Genomic DNA, 22,816 nt, shown 5'->3' with positions numbered 1-22,816 from the left:
CACGTGGCGCCTGCCCATTTCTATTCAGCTTCTATTATGTTCTTTTCTGTTCTGCATTAAAATGATTGCCCATAGTAATCGGCTGTACGCTGCAGGTGCGGCTGATAGAAATTAGGTTGGAGCACTGCAGCTGTAGCTTTACAAACACCGGTGACAGACTTTGAGGGAAGCTCTGAGGCTTGTGAGAAAAGACATCACTCTTATGAAACCCTGAAAGTGACATTGATGTTTCCTCCAGCTTATTTCTGCTAGTTTCCGGAGTAAATGCTTAAGTTGCACTAATATGGCATACAACGGTGGCAGAGCCCCTGTTTTGGTCACTCAAGCTGGATCGGAGTGAGAGAAAGGCCACAGGTATTCATTTTTAATTTGAATTTAAATGTGTTAAATTCAAGTTTACCTGCCGTGTTCATACTGAAATGTCTCAATCATGTAGAATTGTTTCCGGGTGCTTTGTGAACTCTCTGTTCTCAGTTTGAAACAGTATTCTTCTCATGTGCTGTGTTGTCAGGATTTAGACGTCATGGGACGATGTTGGGTGCTCCTCTGCTTTGTTTTGCAAGGTAAGTGTTGAGTAAGTGGACAAAAAAAAAATACAAAGTTTAAACACAGGATCTCTTCACTCAGACGCTGTAGGACTTGATAGCTCATTATTAACAAGATGTAGTATAGATACTTTGGAGCCATGAAAAGCTGTTTCTGTTTTTATTTACCACTCAGTGATGAAGGCATTTTAAATCTGTGGAAGCCCATTCCTGCCAGATTGAGTCGAGTCTCATCATAAAGTCGAGCGTTTGTTTTGTTTTTCTTTTCAATTTTCTGTTTCTGAAAGCAAAATATCAAATTATTGACTTAGTATCTCAAAATAATGACATTTGTTCTCAAAATCAAAGCTTAGTGTCTTGAAATAATGGCATACTTTCACTAAATATTGACAATATCTCCAAATAATTACTTATTTTCTCAAAATATTGACATCTCGAAATGTTGATTTTTTTTTTTTTTCTTCCAATATTGGATTTATATCTCAAAATAACAACTTATTTTCTCGAAATATCAACTTTATATCTCAAAATTATTTTCTTGAATTATTCACATCTCAAAATAAATTTTTTTTTCTGTTTTTCTTTTCAGTCTCTTTCTGGCAGCAAAATAATGACTTAGTAACTCAAAATAATGATATTTTTCTCAAAATCAAAGCTTGGTATCTTGAAATTATGACGTTTTCTCAAACATGTTGACCTAGCATCTCAAAAGAATGACTTATTTTCTTAAACTTATGACTTGGCGTTTCAAAATTTAGACTTATCTTGAAATACTGACTTTGTGTCCCAAAATAATGACTTATTTCCTCAAATTATTGACTTGGCATGTCAAAATTTCATCATCTCGAAATATTGACCTCACATCTTAAAACTTTTTTTCTTCAAATGTTTACTTTATATCTCAAAACAATGACTTATTTTCTTGAAATATTGACTTTATATCTCAAAATACTTATCTTGAATTATGCACATCTTGAAATAACAATCTTCTGCTTTTCTTTTCAATCTGTTTCTGGCAGCAAAATATTGACTTAGTAACTCAAAATAATGACATGCTTTCTCAAGAGGTTGAGTTAGCATTTCAAAATAATGACTTATTTACTCAACATTTTGACGTTTCAAAATTTGGACTTATCATCTCGAAATATTGACTTTGCATCCCAAAATGTTGATTTAGCATCTCGAAATATTTACTTTTTTTTTCTTCAAATATTGACTTTATATATCAAAGTAATTATTTTTTTTAAAATATACACTTATATTTACACTTCTGGAAGTAATTTTTTTTGTCTCAAATTCAAGGCTTAGCATCTCAATATAGTAACTTAGTTTCTTGAAATATTCACTCAATATCTCATTTATTTTAAGAAAATCTGTGGAAATAATGTGTAATTAAATTTGAAGTTAAGTAAGTATATTGGGATAATAAGCCATTATTAGGATACTAAGTGATTAACATACCATCATTATATATACCCCACTAATTAGTTGTGCAAACTGCTTGTCTATATTATCATACTCTTGCCTCAATACGTGTGGAATTGTTAAGTAATCATGCATAGACTTGCTTATGTGACACTGTATGGCATAAAAATGGGCTAAAAACAGCAGCAGCAGCCATCTTGAAACCTGAGTTTAGTCTGGACTTAGTCTCAGAGACGACATAAACAAGACTGAGGAGCGGTTCAGTCTCTCTAACACAGTTTGAGGCAAGTGTGATGGTTCAGGCTTGTGTTTGCATGATGCTAACCTGACCTTTCTGTTACTTGTTAGCTTTGTTAGCTTTGTAGCTGCAGTGCTGAACTGAAAAAACACACCAACAAAATCTGATTTGAAGTGGAAAAATGTGTAAATTAGATGTTTTTGGCCAAGTATGACTTTAAAACTCTTTAGAAACATGGTTTATGAACCTGCTTTAGACCCCCCAGTGAACAAACGTCTCGTTCTGTCCTCACTGCCCAGTGCTTCGGTGGGCGTTTACAGAGGCCGAGGAGTGGAGTGTAACCATGCCAGCAGAGATCAATGTTCTGACCAGATCGTGTGTGGTCATCCCCTGCACCTTCACCCACCCTCCGTCACACGAGCCGTCCCAAATCATCTGGTACAGCTACTCTAGTACCAAGTACCCCATAGTCTACAGTGAAAAGCCTAAGGACGTCATCGAGCCTTTCCATGGCAGAACTGAGTTCGTAGGAGATGTGAAGTCTGGAAACTGCAGCCTGAAGATCAGCCATGTTCTACCAGCAATGAATGAATATCAGCTTTATCCTTGGATCGATCCAGATGCAGTCAAACACAAGTTCTACCACAAAACCGTGAAGCTAAAAGTCCAAGGTGAGTCCAAGATGGTTCTTCAAGGGTTCTTTAGTAAAAGGAATGGATCTATTTAGAACCTTGAGTCCCCACTCTTAAAAAAAGATGGTTTTCAAGGGTTCTTTAGTAAGAAAAATGGATCTGTTTAGAGCCTTGAGTCCTCACTCTTAAAAAATGGTTCTTCAAAGGGTCTTTGGTAAAAGGAACAGATCTATTTAGAACCTTGAGTCCCAACACTTAAAAAGATGTTTCCACAAAAAGGGTCTTTGGTAAAAGGAATGGATCTATTTAGAACCTTAAGTCCTCACTCTTAAAAATAAATGGTTCTTCAAGGGTTCTTTAGTAAAAGGAATGTATCTGTTTAGAACCATAAGTCCCCACTCTTAAAAAAGATGTTTCCTCAAGAGTTCTTTAGTAGGGAAAATGGTTCTAAATAGAACCTTGAACACTCAAAGAACCCTTTACATGAATAAAGGGTTCTTTGCATCATGAAAGCCTTCTTCAAACTGATGGAAAATGTGCTGTAGATGGTTCTATATAGAACCTTCTTGACAATGGTTATACATAGCACCCAAAAGGGTTCTACTATTAGTATGGTGTCAAGCTTGTAACAATAGACTTTTGGGTGCTATACACAACAGTCTGTAGCACATTCATGCACATTTTCATCAATCTGAAGAACCCTTTCATGATGCAAAGAACGCTTTAATCATGCAAAGGGTTCTTTGAGTGTTTGGGGTTCTATATAGAACCATTTTCTTTACTAAAGTACCCTTAAAGAACCATCTTTTCTATGAGTGTGCATAGATGCTAAAATGTTTTTTTGTATGGTGAAACAGTTCTTCAGATTGATGGAGATATATGTTGCATATGGTTCTACAGCCTAAAGAACTTTAAAAAAAAAATGGTTCTATGTAGCACCAAAAGAGTTTTTCTATTGTTACAATGGCAAGCTTGTAACAATAACAGAACCCTTTTTGCTGCTATATAGAAACATTTTTTAAAAGGTTCTATAGAGAACCATATACAACACCATCTCCATCAATCTGAAGAACCAGTTCCTTTGCTAAAAACCCTTGAAGAACCATCTTTTTAAGACTGTACTGCAGTGGTTCTCCATCCCAGTCCTGAGTCTGTTGCCCCAACTAGAACGCTTTGCGTGATTAAAGGTTCTTTGAATTGTGAAAAGTTTCTTCACGTTGATGGAGAGTGTGCTGTAGATGGTTCTATACAGAATCTTTTTGAAAAGGGTTCTATATAGCACTAAAAAGGGTTCTTCTATTGTAACAAGCTTGGCATCATACAAACAGAAGAACCCTTTTTGGTACTATATAGAACCATTTTCAAAATGGTTCTATATAGAACCATATACACCGATCCTTGTTTCTACACTCATTGTCCATTTTATCAGCTCCACTTACTATATAGGTGCACTTTGTAGCTCTACAATTACAGACTGTAGTCCATCTGTTTCTCTGCATACTTTGTTAGCCCCCTTTTACCCTGTTCTTCAGTGGTCAGGACCCCCATGGACCCTCACAGAGCAGGTACTATTTGGGTGGTGGATCATTCTCAGCACTGCAGTAACACTGATGCGGTGGTAGTGTGTTAGTGTGTGTTGCGCTGGTATGAGTGGATCAGACACAGCAGTGCTGCTGGAGTTTTTAAATACTGTGTCCACTCACTGTCCACTTTATTAGACACTCATACCTTGTCAGTCCACCTTGTAGATGTAAAATGTGCTGCTGCACAGTTTGTGTTGGTCGTCCTCTAGTCCTTCATCAGTGGTCACAGGATGCTGCCCACAGGACGCTGTTGGCTGGATATTTTTGATTGGTGGACTATTCTCAGTCCAGCAGTGACACTGAGGTGTTTAAAAACTCCAGCAGCACTGCTGTGTCTGATCCACTCGTACAAGCGCAACACACACTAACACACCACCACCACATCAGTGTTACTGCAGTGCTGAGAATGATCCACCAAATAACATGATTGGGTATAAAAGAGCATCAGAGTCTTTCAGAAGTAAAGACAATGAGGGGTTCACCACTCTGTGAAAGACTGCACCATCAAATTGTGCAGCAATTCAAGAATAACATTTCTCAACATAAAATAGCGAAGAACTTTTGCTTTTCATCATCTACAGTACATAATATCAGTAAAGGATTCAGAGAATCTGGAGAAATCTCTGTTCGCAAGGGACAAGGCTGAAAACCAGTTCCACTTTTTTGGAACATGTCATTGGCATTTAATTTAAAATTGGCATAATTTAAAAAAAAACAATAACATTTCTCAGTTTCAACATTTGATATGTTGTCTTTGTAGTATTTCCCTTTAAAAATATGGTTTACATGATTTTCACATCATTGCATCCTATTTTTATCTACATTCTGCACAGCATCCCAACTTTTTTGGAAATGGGGTTGTAGAACCATTTCATTTACTAAAGAACCGTTGAAGAACCGTAGTTGTGTTACCTTCTCAAAAGGAGTGTAACCTTACCATAGAAATTGATTAAGCATTACTATGGATATTGATGTAGGGAAATCATGGAAATGAGTGTAGTGTAACCTTGGAAACAAGTGCATCCAGTTGGTCCATTGAGTACTTTAGTTCTACTTCTACTTCTAATATTCTCACAACTGCCTCAACGTGAGAAATACTAGATTTATCAGCTAGATTGAAGGTTATTTCATAGATTCAAGACATTTTCTCCGGTCAGGACCCCAGGGCTTTAAATTAACTAATTTAAAAATGTGCTGGGGCCCTGTTTCTGTATTTTGTCTAGAGCCCCAGATTCTCTATATGTCATTTATCTCAAGCTAATTTTGAAAGTGTGAGCAGAGGGCATGGATTTTGAGAGTGAGAGTCCCATAGTTCATCAAAACACCCACAGAAACTTTGAACATTGGGGCTCGTTAATCACTATTGCAAAGGCTGAAATCAAGCTAACAACTCACAAGCAATATATTGTGCAGCGTTAATGTGCACAAGGTTCCCAGAATTACTATCAGTCTACACAAAATCACATAAAACCATGTAGGTGGTGGTTGCAGCTGCACCACACTGCCATCTGCTGGTCATTTGGACACTTTCCCGCAATTGGTTATTAACCCCTTATACTGCAGACTTATTATCCAGAATGAATTAGTCAGCAACTACTATGAAACATGTAAGTTGTGTAATTCCGAGAGTGAGGAATTGAAGCCTGGAGCTTCCCATGGGGTTTAGGGGCTTAAAGAGGGCACAAATGAAGAGTGTGAATGTGTGAATGCTGCACATGTGGCCGATCTCTGGCTAACTTTCAGTATTTATTGCTTTTTATAACAGAGACCACACCAGTAGTACAACTTACTGTTGATGGAAATCCAAAAGAGGGGGAGACTCTTCGTATTTCCTGCGCAGTGGTGCACACTTGCATTTCATCTCCCCCTACCCTTTCTTTTGGGGACACAAGTGGGGACGTCGAGAATAACCAAACGGACCTGGGCCAGGGCTACTGGCGAACTGAGAGCACCATCTCTTTCCCTGCCAGAGCCAGTGATCAGGGCAGGGCAGTGGGCTGCTGGGTCGGTCATCCAAGCAGGCAGGCGGCTCCAACTTGGGTGGAGATAAACGTACACTGTAAGTCTATAATACCATCTCTGTCTCGTTAAATGCATCATGGACATGTGGTGGGATGTCAGTAGTAATGCAGTGAAGCAAAAGAGAAGATCTATGTTCTTATTCTTAAATATACATGATGGATGTGGAGCAAGTTTATTGCTGTGCTTTCAACATGCTGGTATTGTATGATGGAACCGAATGGGAACTTAAAGGATCCATTTAATGGAAAACCCAGTTTGAGTTCGAGTTTCAAAATGTGACGTCCCTTCAGTCAGCTTAGGAAACTAAGGCCCAATCCAGTTTCACCCCTCGTCCCTACCACTTAGCCCTTACCCCTTCATTTTGCGCATTCAAAGAAACCCATAAATGTGAGTATTTTTGGCCCTTAATATTCACCAGGGTATATTTTGGTTTTTCCATCTGAATTTATGTGACCAAATCATAAGGCAAATTATTCAGTAACTGCATGAAATAAATGTACATTTTTATTTTTTGTTTATTTATTTTTTGTAAAAGCTCCCCTCAAATTAACAGAACATGTGTTTTATAAACATACACATATCGCTATATGCTTACAATTTACTGCTGAAGGCCAAAAATCTTAGACGGTCTTTGTATTTTTTTATAAAAATAATTTGTACAGAGCAGATCACTGAAGAGACACCATCTGTTTATAGTTTATGGCCCAGATTTGTGGAAAAATGGGTCGACTTTCAGTAGAAAAAAAAATTGTGAGTTCAGCTTCTTTTATTATAGGGGTTTAAAATTACATCACCCATCTATTTGACTGGAAAGAAGACAGTTACAGCTCTCATACGACCCCCACCTTTTGAATGTAGCTTATGAAATATGAAAGTTATGAAGAATATGACGAAGTGCGTTTTGGAACCACTAGTGGTCCCAAGGAGTTGAAAAAGTTAAACAATTACAATAACCATTGGATTATCTTAGTTTAATGCTGTTTCGGTGTATTATGGTCCTTTTCTTCGTAAGAAGCATAAAAAATCGCTAGTAGCTTGCTGATGTCTTGGTAGCTAGCTAAATTTCCCATTCCACCTTAAATGGCGTACCAGTTACATTCTGACACCTCAGGCATCACAAATACGCCACCATTTAAGGTGGAACGGGAAAATTTTGACAAGAAGCTGCCGATTAGCTGAGTTGAGCTTCATATCACTGAAGAATTAGGGGAAGAATTATGAATAATTGTCACACCCCCCTCTTTGAAGGCATATGATTCCCTAAATGTAACTAAAGCCCAGCAGTGAGGTTGCTGAACTTTACCCTCCTCTGCTGTCACTGCAGACTGGCAGGGTCGCCTACAGAGCAGCGCTAGTAGCTGTTAATGAAGCAACATTCTTCTTTATTTGAGGGACCCTTTCAAAAAGGGTCTTTATGGAACCATATACAACACATACTCCATCAATCTAAAGAACCTTTTCACCATGCAAAGAACGATTTAAGCATGAAATGGTTCCTTATAGAACTCATGGTTCCAAAAAGAACCATTCTCTTTACTACACTCTTAAAAAGATGGTTCTTTAGTACAAACAATAGTTCTATATAGAACCATGAACACTCAAAGCACCCTTTGGATCATGACAGGATTCTTTAGAGTGATGGAAAACGTGCAAGAATGTGCTATAGGTGGTTTTCTATAGAACCTTTTTGAAAAGGGATCTGTATAGAACCAAAAGGGTTTTTCTGTTGCTACAAGCTTGACTTCATAACAAAAGCAGATCCCTTTTTGGTGCTACATAGAACCATTTTCAGAAAGGGTCTTTCCCTTCAAAAAGATGGATCTTTTAGTAAGGAAAATAGTTCTATATAGAACCATGAACACTCAAGGAACCCTTTGGATCATGGGGTTGTTCAGAGTGATGGAAAACGTGCATGAATGTGATATAGAACTTTTTTTTAAAAGGGATCTATATAGCACCTAAAAGGGGAAACCAGTTTGGTGCTATATAGAACCCTTTTCAAAAAGGTTCTATATAGAACATACACAACACATTCTCCATCACTCTGAAGAACCCTTTCATGATGCAAAGAACCCTTTAATCATGCAAAGAGTTCAGGTGTTCATGTTCTATATAGAACTATTTTCTTTACTAAATAACCTTTGAAGAACCATCTTTTTGAACCATGAACCATAGAACCTTTTTGAAAAGGGTTCTATATAGCACCCAGAAGGGTTCTGCGATTGTTACAAGCTGGCATCATCACAGTAGCAGAACGCTTTTTGGTGCTACATAGAACCCTTTTAAAAAAGCTTCCATATAGAACCATGTCCATCAGTCTGAAGAACACTTTGACAATTCACAGAACCCTTTAGTCATACAAAGGGTTCTTTGAGTGTTCATGGTTCTTCATAGAACCATTTTTTTTTACTAAAGAGCCATTTTTTTAAATTGTAGATGAGGGCAAGAGCTTTTCTACTGAACAAGCTGCTCCTTGTCCTCTGTGTGACCATTGGTGACCCCTGGACTTGAACTATGACCTTCAGGACACTTTCATAGCTTTTCTTAATGTATCATATGAATGTTTGATGTATCATATCTTTATATGATACATCAAACATCAATAGAGCTGATGGAATGTACAACCCAGGGGGATATAGACCCTGGGAACATAGGCATGGGTGTAAGCTTCCATTACTTGTTAGCTGCATTAGCCTCGTAGCTCCAGAGCTGAACTAAAGACACCAAATATATCTTTTCTGATCGACTACAATTGAAGGAAAATGTAATAATATGTTTTTTTCCACTGGATTTTAAGGCCTACAGCTTCTCCTCCCATGTTTCTTTAGATGCTCCTCGATCAGTTCATGTCTCTGCTGAGAACAGCACAGCTCTGGTGGGTGGGAATGTAACTCTGGAGTGCCGCAGTGACGCTAACCCACCCTCCTCCACATTCCTGTGGTACCTTCAGAGGGACGGATCTGTGCGAACACTGACCACTCCAGAGGACAGCATCACGGTCACTGACCTGCAGCACGACCAGAACAGCTTTTACTGCACGGCCCAGAACATTCTCGGAATGGCCAACTCTTCCTCACCCTTTATCATCACTGTGGAGTGTGAGTCGGAGATCTGGGGCTTTTCTGCCTCTATTGTATGCACAGAGTGTCAGTGGTACGCAGGGCGCTCAGTGTGGACAGACTGAAAAAACAGGGGGCTACAAATTTGAAAACATTTAAGGAGGACTTTTATTCATAGTAGTGCTCATAGTGATATACTAAGATTTCACTATTAAGACTAGACTCAGTGTATTAGATACGCCTCCCTTGTGCTTCCACCATGCTGGCGTACATCTGTTGATGTAGTTTGTGTTGGTCATCCTCTAGTCTTTCCTCAGTGGTCAGTTTCTCACCACAGAGCTGCTCTTGACTAGATATTTAGGCTATATTTAGGTGTTCTCAAGGTGTTAGGTGTTTCTAATAAAGTGGCCACTGAGTGGAAACACAAAGTAGATGTTTCTGATGAAGTAACCAGCGAGTAGAAGTACAAGGCAGGTGTTTCTAATAAAGTGGCCAGTGAGTGTAATATTATATTTTAATTTAATGTAATTGTAGCTAAAGTTGTCAAAATTGTCTCTTACAAAGAAGGACATAAGACACATTACGTCATCACAGAATTCAGGTACATACATGGTTGTTTATGTCTTCTTAATGTGATATTTCCAGACAAGCCCTCCATCTTGCCTGAATCCAGCTGTGTTATCCATGGTCCAGCGTTGCGATGCTGGTGTAAGGTCCGATCCCTGCCTAGCGCCTCTGTGGAGTGGACGGTGGACGGCACGGATGCTCAGTCTGCCCTCAGCCATGTTGAGATGTTCAGTGTACGACAGAACCACACACTCAGCGGGGAGATGCTGTTTAACATGACTGTCCAGCACACAACTGTGACTTGCAGGGCCTATCAACGATCATGGCCAGCATGAGCACACCCTGCTCATAAAGGGTACAGCAGTGATTCTCTAGTTTTATTATAGTAGTTCATAAGTATGAGGGTGAAAGTGTTGAAAGTGCACAACGTATGAATTGTGGGAATATTAGCTAACTGCTAATTCTGTTACCAAAGTGGGTTCTAGGATCTAAAACATCATTTGCATCCACTTACAACATCAAGCATTTATCTACTCATTATTTAATCAAGGAAGGTAAATATGAGGGCATTTTCACTTCTACGATAATGCTAACTTCTGCTAGCACGCCTGTGGGATTCTAGTAGTTTGTAATTGCTAGGCTAACGGCGATTCACATTTTTGGCTGTTCTTGATTAAAAACAGATATTTGAAGCTTCTAAAAGACATCCTTGGCTTTACGTGAAGGTTGTGATAGACATATTAGCGTATGTTCTACCTTTAGCAGTTTCGTAGTGACTCTCGTATCTAGAACTTCCAGAAGGCCTACCATAATTTTTGTTCTCTCAAAAATGATTCCTCTGTCACTGTAATTATGCTGATGGTTAATCTAATGCGTTAGTACTTCTCTTCAGGTCTTGGAGGCCTAACCAATAGCAGAGCTTGCTTAGCTATTAGCTATATATTAGGTCTGCAATTTCCCTTCGGGCAGTTTTCCACTGCATGTTTCAACGGTTTAACACTTTTGTTTCCATCCAAAACTTAACAATGAAACAAGAGTAGTGCTGTAATACTTAGAGTTTAAATACAAGCATGAATCTGTTGAATCTATTGAATAAATGACAGATGTGTATTTTTCAGTTCTTAATAATTTGGCATGTTCTGAAGGCCTAGAAGACCCTGAGGGTTCCTCTCTGCTGAGAAAATGTTAAACTTTGTTTTCTGTCTGTTTCAGCGCCCCCGCAGAACGTGTCAATAAGCCAGCGGCCGCTGCATGTCCTGGAAGGCCAGTCTCTCACGCTCTCCTGTTTGAGTCACGCTTTTCCAGAAGTGCTGTCCTACAGCTGGTACCTGGTGTATGAGGACAGGGAGGTCCAGCTCAGCGAGCGGTCAGAGAGGCTCCACCTGCAGGTCGTGGGCAGGCACATGGGGCCATACCGCTGTTCAGCTCACAATGAAATCGACCAGAGTCGCTCCACCAGCACGCTGGTTCGTGTGGACTGTGAGTGTCTAAGTGCTTGGGGCTTTCTGTAGGGGGCTGTGTTTTCCAAATGTGACCACTGTAGATTCACTGTAAAAATGGTTTGTCAGTTCAACCTAAAAAAAAATACTTCATGTGGTAAACTAACTACTTTTATTCAACTAAATAAATACTTTGAATGAAAGATTCTTTCATTGGTTGTTGGTTTGCTTGTTGAGTCATTCTATGGAAATGTTCATTTTCGTGTCCCTAGCATTTACAGATATAGTACACTTGAAAAACATATTAGGGTTACAATTTATTTATATTTAGGTTTTTAAATCAATTCTATAGAATTCGAAGCACCACAGAAGAGCTCGTCCTCACAGTCATGTGTAAAGGATGAGTGCCATATTTTGAGGTAAAAAAACATGTTTTTCTGCAATTTCAACTGCAATAATCTATACATGACTATGAAATATATTATTTAAATGACATAAAGAAAACAAATGCCAAATACATATTATAAAATATATAATGAAAGTTATGGTCCTCAGGAGTCGTGTCACTGGTGTTACTGCATAACAAAAAAACTCATATTTTGAAATTAAAATCACGTTGATGACATCACTTGACTTCCTTTTACCTATTTTCTGAGTATCTATGAAAAAAAGCACATGGTGAGTCCACTGTGTCTTTCCAGTTGTCAGAAATTTTCTCATTTAGCTCATAATTTCATATGAAGCTTTTAGCTGAAGTCACTGGTGTGACCCACTTTATTCTTAGACAATTGTGAAAAAATAGAATACAAATGGATTAAATTACATATTTTAGTGGATATTCTATGATAGACAACTTGTGGTTTGTTGCTCTGTAACAGCCATTTTGTAAAATGCATTTTTCATTAAAAATGTCGCTGGTGTTACCTTTCTTACGTGTAACACCAATGACGATCAGTAACACCAGTGACTCCTATGGATAGATAAAAGAAAGTGGACATTTGTGTAGAATGGCCCTGTTACTACATGAAGTAATTTTTTTTACGTTGAATTGACAAACCATTTTTACAGTGTTATTTTACAGTTGGGGTGGGCAATATGGCAATTGTGATATTATGATACTTCAGGAAGTCACAATGTGTCACAATATTTCTTGTTTTCTGACATCTTATAAGTTGGAGAAGACAAAATAGAGTCATATTTAATAAATACTACCAAAAAGTATGAATAAAATGACTTATATTCACCAGATTACATGCTATGCTACACTTAATGCAATAAGGCAGGACTAATGATGTGTCCTCAAAAAAGCATTTTGTGACATGATATAATTTAACAATAAATATTGTTGTATTGACCAGCTCTATTTTAAATTGATGCTTCGGCAGTTCATATAGTTTTACATTTAAAGGGTAATCCCACTTAATTTTCACATTTTCTGTATAATTACAAGATGGAAAGTTACTCAGAATGGTTTGATGTGAAACGCTATGTTCTAGAAAAACTTACCAAGTCAGAATTCTTAACAATGGTGGTGATAGGAACCAGACGTCTGAAGAGTTTGTCTCTAAAAGCTCCCTCACAGAAATTTATTACATGAAATGCTTACAGAAACATTGCACAATGTCTGAACCATTATTTTTGTGACGTAAGTTTTTGGTTCCTATCACCACCACTGTAAAGAAATCTGGGACAAGTAAGCCAAGACATGTTTGGTGGTTTCTTTCTTTGGTTTTGTTTTGGAGTTACATAACTAATGTATCGAACAATGGAAGCTTATATCCGCCAGTTAGCATCATAAACGGGATCAAAACATTTACGAGATTCCATTTATAGTCCTGTTTACATTCATGTAAATAATCTGACTTAACTGCTGCATGAGCTGCCCTCTTCCTCACGCAGATGTGTTTACCCACATATGAGTTCCCCTCCTTGATTAAAAGCACAGTGCCTGGCTTTCCGAAGCTGACAAGATGGTATTCCTGCTTTCCCCTCCAGCTTCAGTAGTAAGGCAAATATTGAAAAAAAGCGTTTTTTATGGCTTTACTCGAAAATAGACTCCAGCGATTACAGCTTTTACAACATGTTTGGTTTGGTGCCATAAAATGTTATGCTATGCTGTTCACATGATTGTAGTTGTTAGACTAGCAGTCTTAGTTAGACTTCTGCCTGGTTTGCATGTAAATACAGTTATATTTATAGTGTTTTTTACTCTACAACTCAACACAGTTTAAAGTAAGTGTTGCGCAGCGCCACCAGGTGGTCAGAAGCTTCCTTTAGGAGGGAGAGGGGTTGGTTGGCACAGTTTCCGCCCTCTCTCGCTGTATATTTCAGGCCGTACATTGGAAAACCCAATTAGCAGCATGTGACAACTTGTCTTAGCTAAAAAAAAATAAAATAAATAACAGACACTGTGTCATTCTGGAATTAGTGCATTTAAATTCATGTTATGCAGTGCCAACAAACAGACATAATCAAAGCTTTTCATTTAAGTCACAGATATAAACCAAAGATGATTTTAAGTCAAGAAAAGTTTAGGAATGTTTAGTTTATTTCATCACTGGCTTGTATAGAACAGTGGACAAAGAAGAAAAGTAACTTCCAGAAAGACTAGCATGTTTTTTTTTCCCTCCACAAATTGATTCCACTGTCAATTACTAGTTATGTTAGTGGTGAATCTCACACGTTAGCCCATCACCAATTTAAATATGTCTCAGTATGTGCTAATGTACTAGTATAGGCTAAAAATATAATAGAAACAAAAACGCAGACTTACTTTGCTCTGCTTTAAGCTTTAGCTCAGATATAGCAGGAAACTTTTCCACAAAATAGAATAGTTTCAGCTTCGTGTTTGCCAGTTTCTCGTTGCAGATTAAAGGTATCAGGAAACCAGCTGGAGTGGTTATAAATGCAATTAAGTCCTATTATCTCAATTTCAATAATATGTTCAATAATATGTTTGTCTTAAATCTTTCTCTTTGCCGTTTTGTTAGCTACCAGCTAGGCAAGATTGTTGTCTGCGTTGCTATGGTGACCAGCAGTCTGCGCACCAATCTTCAGGGTTAAAGGGTGAATTAGCAGTTATACATTAACAGCATTTAAGATCTTTTATTGTTAAAACTGTTTGAATGATCAGCAGAGCTTTATGTTGCTGCTAAGGAGGATTATTTTATTTTTACCTACAAATCTAATTTTGCTGTGGAGCCAAACAGAGCAGTAAAAGAGCTGTGTACAGCTCACAGAGCTGCACGTTGCTGACCCCTGCATTAGGCCTTCGGTTCCACTGAAGTCCTAACCAATGGGAGAGCTCAACCAATGGGTGGTGTTGGGTCTGTTTGGACAGTTCTTCAGATTGTTGAATGTGTTGTAGATGGTTCTTTTGAAAAGGGTTCTATATAGAACCAAAAAGGGTTCTTCTATTGTTATGATGTCAAGCTTGTAACAACAGCAAAACCTTTTTTGGTGCTATATAGAGCCCTTTTCAAAACGGTTCTACATAGAACCATATACAGCATATTCTGAAGAACCCTTTCATGATGCAAAGAACCCTTGGGATCATGCAAAGGGTTCCTTGAATGTTCATAGTTCTATGTAGAACTATTTCCGTTACTAAAGAACATTTTTTTATCTATTTGGAACCATGAGTTCTGTATAGAACCATTTCATGCTTAAATGGTTCTTTGCATGGTGAAAAGGTTCTTCAGATTGATGGAGTACGTGTTGTATATGGTTCTGTAATTAATCTTTCAGGGTTCATTATAGAACTGTTGTCTTTACTAAAGAACCCTTGTGGAACCGTCTTTTTTAAGAGTGTATAACAAGCATGATAATCCTATTAAAGCCACTGTCTTCTTTGTATTATGTTAGCTACAGCCTCCTAACATTGAGGCCCACAGTGTCTCCCTGCGATTGTACTTCACAGCCATTAGCCAGCTGTCACAGGATCCTGTTATAAGCATTTTTCTTCATTTACGATAGCATGATAGCTAGCGGCCCACCTTAACTGCAGGAATAAAATGATACTTGAGCTTTGTATTATGTTCGCTACAACCTCCTAACATTGTGGCACACAGTGTTTCCCTGCGATTGTACTTTACAGGCGTGACGCACAGTAAAGATACAAGAAATTTCTTGTGTGGCTTCCATTTCCAGCTGTTAGCTGGTTAGCCATAGGTTATGGATATAACACAAGTGATAAATGTTCAAATATTGGACACAAGTCTGTGATCCTCATCATAAGATTAAATTTATCCTCTCTTTTTCGCTTTTTTACTCACCATTAAGGGTGGCCGAGAAGAGTAGTGTGGTCTATTTTTTTTTCATTTTTAAACATGTACAGCCATGTTGAGGGGCTTTAAATAAAAAGTGAACTAAAGACAACTTTTTCATTGTTTTCTCATTCCCTAGTCGCGCCAGTCATTTCTCCAGACTCCTCCTGCACACTGGAAAAAGGACAGGTCAGGTGTGAGTGTGTGGTTGAGTCTTATCCACTGGCAGCTGTGACCTGGACTGCCCCTGGTGTTCAAATCAATCGAACGGTCAGCATGGAGTTCAGTGGGAGTCTGAAGTCTACTCTGACCGGGCACATGGGGAACGGACAAGATCATTTGATCACCTGCCACGCTGCCAACAAATATGGACAGATTTCTCTGCAGCTCACACTCAAAGGTCTGTCCACTCTCCTTTATTTAATCCTGTGGTTTCCATTTTTAGAACTAATGACCAAAGGCAATGAACATTGTTGTAAATGATTTAAGACACCTGAGTGTATCGCTGCTCGCTGCTATTAATAGGGCAACTCTAACATATAACTTCGTATTGCTAGTACATTAGCATCTCGCTTTTGTTGCAGGCTCTTCTGCCTCGTCCATGTCTTCACTCGCCGCTGCAGGATGTGGAGGCGCTGCTTTAGTGCTCCTGATCGCTGCGATTCTCTACTGCACACAACGCAGGTGCGGACCCAGATTAAAGAAGAGCTCACCCAAAAATGCTAATGTCGCTGAAAGTGAAAGTTAGTGCTTGTATATGTATGTGAGAATATGCTTCCCCCTCACTTTCTATAGATAGCCATAGAGTGGCTACCTATAGAAACACTTTAATAACAATTCAGTATAGGGGGACATGATGGTGTCCTTTTATTAGGCCTCATCAAACCAGTAGTTGGTAAGTAGTAGTCTGGCTGCTCACTTCATTAAGCAGTAACTACGGTGAATTAAAGTTTTAAATCTTCTCTTTATAGATGGTCAGTTTTGTTTACAGCCAAATGGTGATTTACTATTGAACTATTGATAAGACAACACCTAGTGCTTTGTAAAGAAGCACATTATAGACCCAATGCTCAGGAAAGTGTTTTGCAAAAGATTAGGAACAATAATACACATATAAAAGTCCTGCGTAAAGTGATTAATTCACTCTAGTCACTGCTCAATAAAGTAGCAACGAGGAGTAAATCAGCAGTTATTGGCTTGATAACTTAGTTACTGATAAGGCTATTGACTTGATAAGATTTAATAAGGGCATATTAGTTCACACCTCAGATGTTTTGCAAATGATTATGATCTAAATTAGACCAAATAAAAGTGTAATGAAGGAAAATGCTCAGTGCACTCTGATGAGCCAGTTAATTACAGGCTAGTGGCTTGATAAGGCTTAATAAGTAAAGTAAATTATAATATCCCCCTTTACTTGGGCTGCCTAACATATTTTTTACTTTGGCCTGTGAGGATGTTTGATTTGGTCCGTAAAGTTACCCTAACCCCATCTCATCACCCAATGGAAGAATGAACTTATTTTTATACTATAATGTACCTTATGTGGCTGAATGTATGGGGACGTAAACATCTCACCTATTTAAGCTTGTTGAAAATCACAAGCACTACAACAGCCAGTCCATTTGAATTTGTACCCATTCCATCAAAGGGCATTTGTTAGGTCAGACACTGATGTTGGACGATGAGGCCTAACTGGTACTCGACATTCCAGTTCATCCCTGTGGGGTTCAGTGGGGTCGAGGTCAGGGCTTTGTGCAGGCCACTCGAGTTCCTCCACACCAAATTCATCAAACCATGTCTTTATGAAGCTCACTTTGTGCACAGGGGCTCAGTCATGCTGGAAGAGGAAAGGGTCTGCTGCCACAAAGTTGGAAGCGTATAATTGTCTAAAATGTCTTGTATGCTGTAGCATTAACATCACCCTTCACCTGTACCAGGGGGCCTGAAAATCAGCCCCAGCCCATTATCCCTCCTCCACCAAACTTTACTGTTAGCTCTGTGCATTCCATTAGGTGGTGTTTTCCTGGAATCCACCAAACCAAGATTCAACCACCAGACTTCCAGATAGTGAAGCATGATTCATCATTCCAGAGAACACATTATCACCGCTCCAGAGTCCAGTGGCGGTGTGCTCAATGCCACTCCAGCTGAGGCATTGCACATATTGATCTTACGTTTGTTTACAGCTGCTTGGCCATGGGAACCCATTTCATGAAGTTCCCAATGCACAGTTCTTGTGCTGATGTTATTTTAGTGAGGCAGTGTGGAACTTTGTAGTGAGTGAGTGATGCAACAGAGGATAGATACACTCTGCAGCCCCTCTCTGTGAGTTTGTATGGTATACCGCTTAATGATTGAGCTGTTGTTGCTTCTAGATGCCTCTATTTCACAATAATAGCACTTACAGTTGAGAGGGGAAGATCTAGCAGGACAGAACTTGTGGCCGAGGTGGCATCCTATGACAGTGCCATGTTTAAAATCACTGAGCTCATCAGTACCACCCATTCTACTGCCAGCGTTTGTCTATGGAGACTACAAGGCTATGTGCTTGATTTTATACACCTGCTAGCAATGGGTGTGACTGAAACACATCAACTCAATAAATAGGAGGGGTGTCCACATACTTTTGGCCATATAATGTAACTTAATATTTTAGTGTTGTAGTAACAAAATATAGTATAATGTTACAACATTTCTAAAAACTCAGTTTGGCCCACTAGAACATTGCACTCTGGCCCCCCACGACAAAAAGTTTGGGCACCCCTGCCTTATAACTGAATGTTACTAAAATTCCCTCTCAGTCAGAAAATCCCCAGATACAGTTGAATGCAAAAACACTCCCAGGTCAAAGATTTTGCTCATTTTAGTGCCCAATCTCCACTTATTTATTGAGTTAAAAAATAAAACATATAAAATGTGCCATAACTTCTACACAGGCCATACTTTATATTTCCCCCCAATATTTCGAATTCAACAAATAACCAGTAATTGTGCAGTAAAATGTGCCCTGTGGAGATGTGTTAACTCACAAATCAACAAAACCAGGTCATTTGACCAGGAGTGGCCAAACTTTTGACTGAATAAAATGCTAGATGGCCTTGGCCATAATATCTAACTTGGCTAGCCACAAAGGAAAAGCTCATTGCCAGCACATCAGCATTTGTATTTGTATCAAATCATGGTTTACTGTATTGATCAACCTCTAATTCACCTGTATAACACCATGCTGTATCACATTCACTATCATCAACTACTGCATCCGTGCTTCATCATAACATGCAAATGTGCTCTGTGGTAACAGTATTATGAAAATATAATTTGATATCAATGATTTCATCGGAAGACAAATAATGCAGTAGTAATGAAATGTATTACAAGTCATAACATGGCATATGTTTATAAAATATCTCTGAGCATTACAGCTCTAGGATCTGCATTTCATAACTTTGCGATCTAAAGCAGGGTCATCATTGTTTATTAAGATGCTGCTTCCCTAAGGAGCACAGTTTCATTCATAAATCATGCCAGAGACGAGGGTTCTCTGCTTTAAAAGGCAGAAAATTGACTGGTTAAGGATGGCCCTGTGTCTTTACATGCAGTATGTTTGTGTTTAAACAGCAGGGAGAACATCAACCCACTGGTAGAAGTTGAGCTGAAGGACAATGAACAGGAAAAGGGAGGTAAATACTGAGGTCTCATATTAAGTCCTGATATTAAGCCATTATATAGTCATGTGCAAAAGTTTGATCACCCCAGATTGTTAAAAAATTGTATGTTTTGTTGGTTTTCACATTATCCTACAAAGAATAACAGTTTCTTTTGCTGAGTTTGATATATTGGAAAAAATAAAACATAAAATTGGCCATAACTTTTGCACAGGCCATATTTTATGTTTTTCCCCCCAATATGTTAAATTCAGCAAATAATCAACATTGAATTAAATCGTGCAGAAGTGTGCTCTATGTAAAGGATGTGTTCACTTATTTTTATTTAAAAAATCAACAGAAACATAACATTTGATCAGGGGTGCCAAAACTTTTGCACACCATTGTATATGCGGGGAGTTTAAAGGAATAGATCAACCATATTTGCTCATGTGACAAACAATGAATGGAAGGTAGTTCGGCACCAGCTGGCATGATATAATTCATTTAATGCTAATTGGTGGCCATTTGCTTTCATTCACTGTTAGCAACGTTAGCTTTTTACTGAGCTATTCTGTTAAAACATTATGCTAATATTGCCTAAAGCTAATAATTACTTCATGAGCATCCTCTAGACATGTAACATACTGACAGGATAATGTGACACTAATGGACACAGACTAAAAGGGGAATTACTACGGTGTCCAACACTCAGTACAATGAAAAATGCATTGCAAATTCATATATGTGATGCAAATTCAAAAATCATGACTACGCCTGAGCTTCATTTTACAAACGTGCTGCAAATACAGTCACACTAACAACTAAAATGTTTCTGGAAGACTCTGAGAGAGGATGGAATATCTGTAGGTGGAAAAACTTCCAGTGAGTTCAGGGTTAACTTGGTTGGCTACACTGTAAAAAAAAAAATAATAAAAAAATACCGTAAAATTTAAAGTAATTTACTGGCAGCCAATTGTAGAGCATATATACGAAGTACTGTAAAATATTTACACTGTAAAAAATGTACTGTAACATTTACAGTAACTTACTGCATATTCACAGTAAATATTATACAGTATTTTACCGTATATTAAATGTACATTTATTTACTGTAAATGTACAGTTCTGCTGCCAGTAAATCACTGTCAGTTGCAATGTCTGGTATATTACTGTAATCCAATGCATCGCTCTAAATTCCCAGTCTATTACAGCACAGTCCTGTAAAATAACAAACCAGTACTTTACTGTAAAATAAATACTGTAAATTTGCAGAAAGGGTGTATAGTAAACACTTTTAAATATTTTACAGTATTTTACTGTATTGTAGTATAGGGGGTGCACAGTGGAAGCCTAGATAGCTCAAAGTTCATACCCATGACAAAGCTTTATTTAGAACTTATACAGCAACCAGAGTAAAAGACAGGAAAATCACTTTTTAAACCTCTAAATCACGCTGGAGGCTGTGAATCAGGACACAAACCTTAATGATGGTAGCTCACACTCCCAAATTCAGTACTCAGCAGAACTGCTCTAAAGTTCACTTAACCTCTACACATTAACATCACATACTTGAAACTGCAACCAAAACCCTTAAATCACTGTTCTAAGATAAATACAGTCCAGCTTAGCATGGGCAAAGAATCATGGGAGTCGAAGCATGCTCTGACTTTGCTTTACAGTTATTTACTGTAAATTTACAGTTCTTTATTGGCGACTCTCCTGCCAGTAAATTACTCTAAACTGCATTGTCTGATATGTTGCTGTAAACAAATGCTCTAAAAGCCTATTGTTTTACAGCATGAGCCTATAAAAAAAACCAGTATTCTACTGTGAAATAAATACTATATACATTTACAGCAATACTAACTATATGACATGCCATAGCTGTACTACAGTAGTCATATCTGGTATTGCTATTTGAGGCATATATGCTATTATATAGTGACACTCTACAGCTAATTCCCATTATGATACAGTGATATTAGTAATAAAAGTTAACTTACTTTTACCAGTGAAGGTTTATGCTGCATAGAATTTAAAAGTTCGAAAAGCTCCATCCGCTTTCAGTGTCCTCTGGAAACATTTCCATCGTGTTGTGACTGACTCTGCTGCATTTTCATGTGTTTTCCAGTGTTGTCATTTTGAGTTTGCAGAGCGTCTACAAATTTGCAGCACCTTTCGTTTTAAAGAAAATGTTTTCCTCATTTGCTGAAAATGAAAAGTGTTGAGTCTTGTCGGCCACTGTAAAAGTTTCACCAATTTTTCAAATTTGATCACTAATCGTCATTCAGAGTGGTGTGATGTGAAATGTTCCGTTCTTACCGAATCAGCATTATTCACAGTGGTGCTGACAGGAACATGATGTCTACAGCACAAATATAGCCATTTTATTTACTGTCCAAAAGCGCCAGTGAACCTACACGTCTTCTGAGTGTTATATGGAATGCTGATGATGGTAAAATAGTGATAAACCTGACGTTTTCATTTTTTTAGCAACTGCTTGTACCCCTCCACCGTGAAATATATATAAGAAAAAGTTTAAAGCCAAAATCCTCTCAAAACTATCATGAAAACAATGTCTCTGACATCAGCATATTTGTTGCCGTTTCCTGTAAGAACTTTCTGTGATGGAGCTTTTAGAGGCATTAAACTCTTCAGATGTCTGGCTCCCATCACCACCACTGCTGTTTCTCTAGAACTGAACATTTCACATTACAGTTTGTTTACATCTTAACCATTTAATTAGGCAGAAATTTTGAAAGGTTAGTGGAATTCCTCCTTAAACCTAGTCCTGGGTTTACATCAGTGATATCCCATCAAAGAACGCTGACCTTTTCTTTCTTTTTTCTTCAGATACCAAGTACTCCAGAACAATGTGGTTCTGATGGCTGCCAGAGTGAAAGTATTTCGATATTTCTTGCCTATTATTTTAAGTTTTTAAATATTACAGGAGAACAAATATTATGTGTATTATGTTGAATTGACATAGAATTTGTAACATTATAGAATTCCAGTTGCTGACTCTTTATGATGGTTCACGTTTGAGCTGGTTTCAGATGCCCTGATATAACTGTATGTGTATTTAATGGAAGTAACTAAATATAAGAAATCAAACTAAAGGTCCTAAAATGGTAATCGTTGTTATTTTCTTAATGAAATAAAATGCCATACTGAACCTCTTGTCTCCAAACGTGTAACTTTATATGAAAAGGATTTTTTTGTTTTTAGAGTACGCTATTACTAATACTGGACGATTTTCTATTGGTCCATTCATCATGAAATGTTTATGCAGTGTAAAGTGATTTTGAATGATATAAATAATATACAATAATATATATTCAGAGTGGTTTGATGTGAAATGGTTAATTGTAGAGGAACTGACTGAGTCAGA

The 22,816-nt window shown here is 38.0% G+C and overlaps 2 protein-coding genes across 2 annotated transcripts; both read left to right on the top strand.

The window, feature by feature from the left end:
- The first annotated feature begins 216 nt into the window (after window positions 1-216).
- On the top strand, window positions 217-11,428 carry LOC118798924 (myelin-associated glycoprotein-like). The gene is made up of 7 exons (XM_036558550.1): window positions 217-354; window positions 512-563; window positions 2,508-2,879; window positions 6,189-6,482; window positions 9,274-9,543; window positions 10,150-10,426; window positions 11,284-11,428. The coding sequence occupies exons 2-6, from the start codon at window positions 524-526 to the stop codon at window positions 10,404-10,406; spliced, it is 1,233 nt and encodes a 410-aa protein (XP_036414443.1). The 5' UTR covers window positions 217-354; window positions 512-523; the 3' UTR covers window positions 10,407-10,426; window positions 11,284-11,428.
- LOC118798528 (myelin-associated glycoprotein-like) lies at window positions 10,942-22,439 on the top strand. Its single transcript, XM_036557910.1, has 6 exons — window positions 10,942-10,945; window positions 11,284-11,550; window positions 15,915-16,175; window positions 16,360-16,459; window positions 19,397-19,458; window positions 22,279-22,439. Exons 1-6 carry the CDS (start codon window positions 10,942-10,944, stop codon window positions 22,308-22,310), a joined length of 726 nt encoding a protein of 241 aa, XP_036413803.1. The 3' UTR covers window positions 22,311-22,439.
- The last annotated feature ends 377 nt before the right edge of the window (window positions 22,440-22,816 follow it).

Source organism: Colossoma macropomum, unplaced genomic scaffold (assembly GCF_904425465.1).
Source record: "Colossoma macropomum unplaced genomic scaffold, Colossoma_macropomum, whole genome shotgun sequence".
Lineage (NCBI taxonomy): Eukaryota > Metazoa > Chordata > Actinopteri > Characiformes > Serrasalmidae > Colossoma > Colossoma macropomum.
This window is presented reverse-complemented; position numbering and strand designations above follow the sequence as displayed.